At 36.0% G+C, this 5,827-nt stretch overlaps 1 protein-coding gene across 1 annotated transcript in view; it reads right to left on the bottom strand.

The window, feature by feature from the left end:
• Positions 1 to 5,007: 5,007 nt before the first annotated feature.
• The window catches only part of gnb5b (guanine nucleotide binding protein (G protein), beta 5b), a 10,127-nt gene continuing 9,307 nt past the window's right edge, over positions 5,008 to 5,827 (bottom strand). The window contains exons 10-11 of the mRNA XM_059352298.1: positions 5,743 to 5,827; positions 5,008 to 5,277 (exon numbers count right to left, since the gene is read on the bottom strand). The exon at positions 5,743 to 5,827 is cut by the window's right edge and continues 82 nt beyond it. Coding sequence (XP_059208281.1) covers positions 5,266 to 5,277; positions 5,743 to 5,827 — 97 coding nt within the window. The 3' untranslated portion in view covers positions 5,008 to 5,265. The remainder of the gene's footprint in view (positions 5,278 to 5,742) is intronic.

The following is a 5,827-nucleotide window of genomic DNA, read 5'->3' on the forward strand; positions in this document are numbered from 1 at the left end:
GCTGCCTGCTGCACATTGATCATGGACTCCGCCTCCGGGTCACTTATATCTGCATCTGCCCCCCGCAACAACAACAAAACCCCCGTAAAAGCCCCGTCAGCAACGCAGATACAAAGGGTATTTCTGCAGGTGGGCGAAAAACCCACGTAATAATTATTTATTATATAGTATCCATTTATTGAAGCTACATAAAGTTGTTAAGATCAATAACAATATCTTTTTTAATCTTTTTTATTTTATTATTATTATTATTATTATTATTTTTATTTTTTACTGTTAATCAAAGGTCCATTAATTAGACCAGGGATTGACAACTGGAGGCCCGGGCCCGCACCCTCACTTGAAGTGGCCCTCAGTACAACTACATTTGAGTATGAAATCTTAAAAGTGCTGTGTAAAAATGCACAAAATTACTTCTTGCAATTAATGTTGGTCTGCTGTTCTTGCACTGAAAACTCACAGTAAGTGGTTATTTTTTATTTGCTTCAAACCTTTTGTAATCCTATTTATACTGTTATACATGCATTTGAGCGTGAAATATGTTAAGTTACTGTACTGTAAACATATTTAAAATTGCAGTTTCATCATATCTGGTTAAATGCACGGTCCTATATGTGGCCCTGTGGTAGTGTCCATGAAAAATGATGGCCCCCTCCAGCATTTAAATTGCCCATCCCTGAATTAGATGATACATTATTAATCCACGAAGGAAAATGTTGGTGTTATGTGGCATAAGACACAGGAATATTAAAAAAATAGATGAATGGAATTAACGTATAAAAGCACACAACGCTACAGATATGTGCAGCATATTAGCTTTATAAAAAGTAATAACATTTTTCCTGACTCTGCGAAGTGTCTAAGTACTAAAATCTAAGTAGCCTAAATATCAATCCAACTCATCAATCTAACCACAGGATGTGTGTATCTACAATTATTCTTACTATTGTTGAAATAATGTTTAGTTTTATGCAAATAAATTAACCCATCATCCTGCCCCCATTATTATATGATAATATTATTAGATTAAATTATTATAAAATTATATTAAAATAATGAATGATGCATCAGCAACTTTGTGAAAGAAAAAAACATAAATTCCAGTAAATAATGTATATGGCCTTGTGTTAAACTAAGAATTTAATTAATAGATTGCCCCCGCTGTCACTAATAACCTATTTTTATTCAGTATTGGTGCAGTCCCAGCCTGAGAAGATATTAGTCTACTTTGTTTACAGCAACTTAAAAAAAAAAATCTCACACATGAGAGGTTTATGTAAATTTAATCTATCTTTATCTTTATATAACCCATCTAAACTACTAGTAAAACACAACAGACTCGTGATTTTAGGTTTTTGGTTTCATTCATCATCGAACAGTCCCACTCCTCTCGCTCTCAGTGTGTGATACTACAAGTTGTAAACTACACACACACACACACACACACACACACACACACACACACACACACACACAGACCAGTTTAGTGATCAGTATGAGGAAGTGAAAAGTGCAGAGTGTGTAATCAAATTTCTTGAATATGCTTCAGTGCATCAGGTGATATTCTGGGTACTTCCTTTGGTTGGTAGAACCCCTCTGTCCTCCCTTCTCTCTTCCTGTCTTTCAGCAACCTGTCTCTTGATGCTGGTGTTTCCCTCTAGGTGTTTCCCTCATCAGAAACCATTTAATTCAGGCTAGAGATTAAATATATCAAAAAATATGATCATCTGGAAATGATAATTCTGTCAGTTTCAGGGGAGTGTGGGCTCACAGGGACACATGCTGAGGGTTTTTTTCCTTCACAGTGAAAGGAAGGATGCTGCAGAGACAGAGTTATTGGCAGGTCATATTTCATTTCGGTGCTTTTCACAACAGTTAAGTGATGATATAAACAGTTCCTGTTTACTCTCAACACTCAGGGGATAATGTTTGATGCCTGACCTTTGTTTAAAAAAAACAATGACGTGTAAGATGAGAGACCAATAAAGATCATCAGATCAATAATTCTTTGAGGCAAACAGTCTGAGTGTGTGTTCTAAGTGCTGGAGAAATTAGTATCATACTATTATTTAAAGAAAAAAAAAAGTAAATAAATGTGATTACATAACTCAAGTAAGTTTGGCACAGTTTTTTAGATACATGATACCATTTGATGCCTCAAATACAGAACAAATACAAATATTTAACACACAAGCATGGCATTGATTTTCCAATTTTAGCACACAACAGAAATGTGCTCTTCTCAAAGGATAGCCTATATGCAAGTGATTCTTTAAACAAAAGTAGAACTTGAGCAGGTATTAATGGGCAGAGGTTGAGAGCAACTTTGAATTTTATTCATTTGGGAGTTTGAATGATATGTGCAACAATGAATACCAATTGGATTGACGTAATGACTTGGAAAATGAAGGTTTGGCATATTTTCAACTTCTTTTAAAATTGTCACCTAGTGGCTAACATGCACTAAATTTAACTCAGGACCTTAGTGTGAAATGGTATACTGCTTGCCCTTGTTAAATCTGACAGAACTTTGTGGAGATATGACGTCACTTCTTTTGTATGCGTAAAAGGTTTTGAAACACATTTTGCACAGAGGAGCATTGGGAAATAATGAGCCTAGTTTTGTGCTGACAGGAGTAATTGTAGCCAAGATAGGCTTCACTGCCTGTTTTCACTGCAGCTTACATGAAGTTGCTCCTATGTAACCTAATATACCAATCTTTGGCATCCACAGATTTTGTGTGCAAAATTATGCATAGATTAGACTCTGCGCCTTGAAAGAGTTTGAAGAAGTGGATTTTGCATTTTTGCAAAAAAAAAAAAAAAAAATTATAAGCAAAAAAACTGGGCATGGCCTATCACGCAATTCAGCTCAGCGCAGAAAGATCATGTAACATTTTTTAAAATGTTCTAAATAGTATTGCTGGAGTTACTGACTTACTTTCTCGTAATTATGACTAACTATCTCATAATTATTATAGTAACGCGTAATTATGACTTAGCTAAATCAGCAGCAGCTTCTGGTGTTACGGGGGAGTCAGCCATCATAAGGAGATTCTGCTCAACTTTACTTCTGGGGTCCTTCACATATGTACAGCTTGTTTAACTGCACACTGCTTTTTCTACAGGCTTCTCTCGGCAGCTCAGTGTTTCAACCACGATGTCAGCTGAGAGGTTGTCGTATCAGTGAAAGTGAAATCACTTCTGCTCATCAAGCAGAAGCCATCATGTGGTTAGCTGATTCACTCAAGTTCACAGATTAAGATTATTAGTCAAGATCAACATCTACAATTTATATTAACGGTCACATTTATTTATTGTGGGATATATTTTAGTGGTAAATAATTAGATTATGGGTCAAAGATGGAGTGACAAGTCTTTTATTTTGCATTTTAAAGGTTAAAGGTAAAAAAAAGTGTGTATACTATGTGTCATGATTGTCTGTGTGTATTTTGATGTAAAGCCAGATGCCAATTAAAACATTTTCTTTGAATAAAATAGCAAATTTAATCCAATGTCCTGTTTTTTGAGTTTTGTTGGTATGAATAACTAATTAGAGTATTGCATAAATATTTTTGCTTTTACAGAAAAAAACTTTGTGATTGTGATTAATTTCTTTGATTGTTTATATGAATTAACATGTTGCAGAAAACTAGGTCATTTCAAAGGGTTCACATACTTTTTGCTTGCCACTACAAGGACCAATAGGCCAAGGTGATTGAAGTGACTGAAAAGCGCAACCTAGCGTCAAACTTTGCAGACATCACAAGTTTGGTGTTAACAGGAGTTGCTACCTGCTGTGTGTGCAGTATTCTATACAAGCACTGTAATGACGTGGGTGGTTTATGCTGCAGAACCACTTTCAGGTGTTAACAGTGTCCAAGCCTTCTGTGCAAGTTGGACTGCAGGCCCTCATGCAAGACACAAGATGCAGGTTGAGATCGACTTTGATTTGGAATCATTTAGCCCCCTTGGGTTTGGACACCTAAAAAACCTACATATTGCTCATTGCTCAGTTTCCCCTAAAAAACTCATGGTGAAAGTATATCTTGAGATATCTTACTAAGAATACTGCCTTCAACACACACACACACACACACACACACACACACACACACACACACACACACACACTGACAGAATCATCAGTGTCAGGGTATTTACATTTCTCTCTTCCACAGAAAAGAAGAAATGCAAATTTCAGCCATTAGGATTGAATCTAGGTCAGTGTGAGGCCAGGAGGCTGCAGCTTGAATTGCATACAAAGATCCATTTGTATTCTGTCTTTGTAGAGACATGTCAGGTCACCTTTATCTGGTTTTGCTCAACCTGCGGCTTCTAGTGAGTTTGTCAGAACTGAGTGAACTGAAGGCAGAAGAGAAAACAAAGCAACAGACAACAAAAAAATTAAAAATTCCTGTATTTTTCTCGCAAGATATTGAGTTAAGCTCTTGATGTTTATACATAATGAAAAAAGAAAAATCTGTAGCCACATTTAAATTGTCTTCCTTTGGATATCTGTGACAACATCTATGGAAGAGCGCCACAGTAACAACGTCAGTTACAGAGTGTACGCCTAGAGTCTGATTCTGGACAGGTTTGGTTCTCACAGGAAAGGTAACAGTGAACTGATGAACATAACTTACAAGATAATCACTGATACAGTCTGTCAGTCTACATGGCAGAGCAGACACATGCAGCTCTTTACACTCACAGTTATTTCCCACTAGGGTTGCAGCAGTATACACCGTGGCATTAAAATTGAAGGTTGTCATACAGTGTACATACAGTATTAAAAACAACAACAGTACATTTATATAATTTTCAAAAGGGAGACTTTTCACACACCTCCATCAAAAAAGTGGTTTCAAGTTTAAATAATAATAGTGTTTGTTCAACAAAACCCCTGTCTGTTATCATTCCTTTAATCTCCTTGAAACTAATAATAATAATAATAATAATAATAGTGTAATAAAATGTACTATGATACTGTGATATTTTCATCATACTGCTGCAACCCTATTTCCCACTATACTTAGAATTACAAAATTATACAATGAGTTATCAAGCTAACAAATATTAGCATTGCAAACTTTTCTCTCTTCCACAAATACCCACCCTACAGTTACATGATAATACAATGATATATTGTCATTTTTGTGCTTGTGTGTGTTTGTCACACTGATGGTTTGTATGTACACACTCCTGCAGGCAGTCACATGATGCTGGTGCTGTCATCACTGGATCACAACTGTGATATCAGCTCTAGGACCAAATCTATATAAGAGAAGTGTGAAGAATCATATGGGTTAAAACCAACAGATTTATACAAATACAACACCCCTTTTGTCTAAAAAAGAAATAAAACAAATTATATTCAATAAATGTTAAATTTAGCACATGGTTAGTCACATTCTGGTAGCTATGGCTTTACTGACACATGCCTCTTAAACTTTTTAAACTCATCCAGTCACAGGTAAGTAGTCAAACCTAATTTATTAACAATTATCAAATCAGTATGATCCAAAAATCTATACTCCACTACTGCACTGATTACTTATAATCAGATCGGATCACAAATCACATGTTATAATGACTAAAAACCTCATAATGTTGTCCTCCAAATTAAGGTATTAAACACAGCTGTTGTGATATGATTTTTAAAAAAGTTATCAACAAATCAGGAAAAATGTTCTACAGGCAAATGAGTGTGTCATGTTGTGCATGGAAACTTCTGCTCACCCGTAAGGTGTTGTCCCAGGAGGCCGAGCAGAGCGCCGTGCCATCAGGTGACAGTTGGACTTTGCTGACGCGGTTCTCGTGGCCA

The sequence above is a fragment of the Centropristis striata genome, chromosome 2 (assembly GCF_030273125.1).
Source record: "Centropristis striata isolate RG_2023a ecotype Rhode Island chromosome 2, C.striata_1.0, whole genome shotgun sequence".
NCBI classification, from domain to species: domain Eukaryota; kingdom Metazoa; phylum Chordata; class Actinopteri; order Perciformes; family Serranidae; genus Centropristis; species Centropristis striata.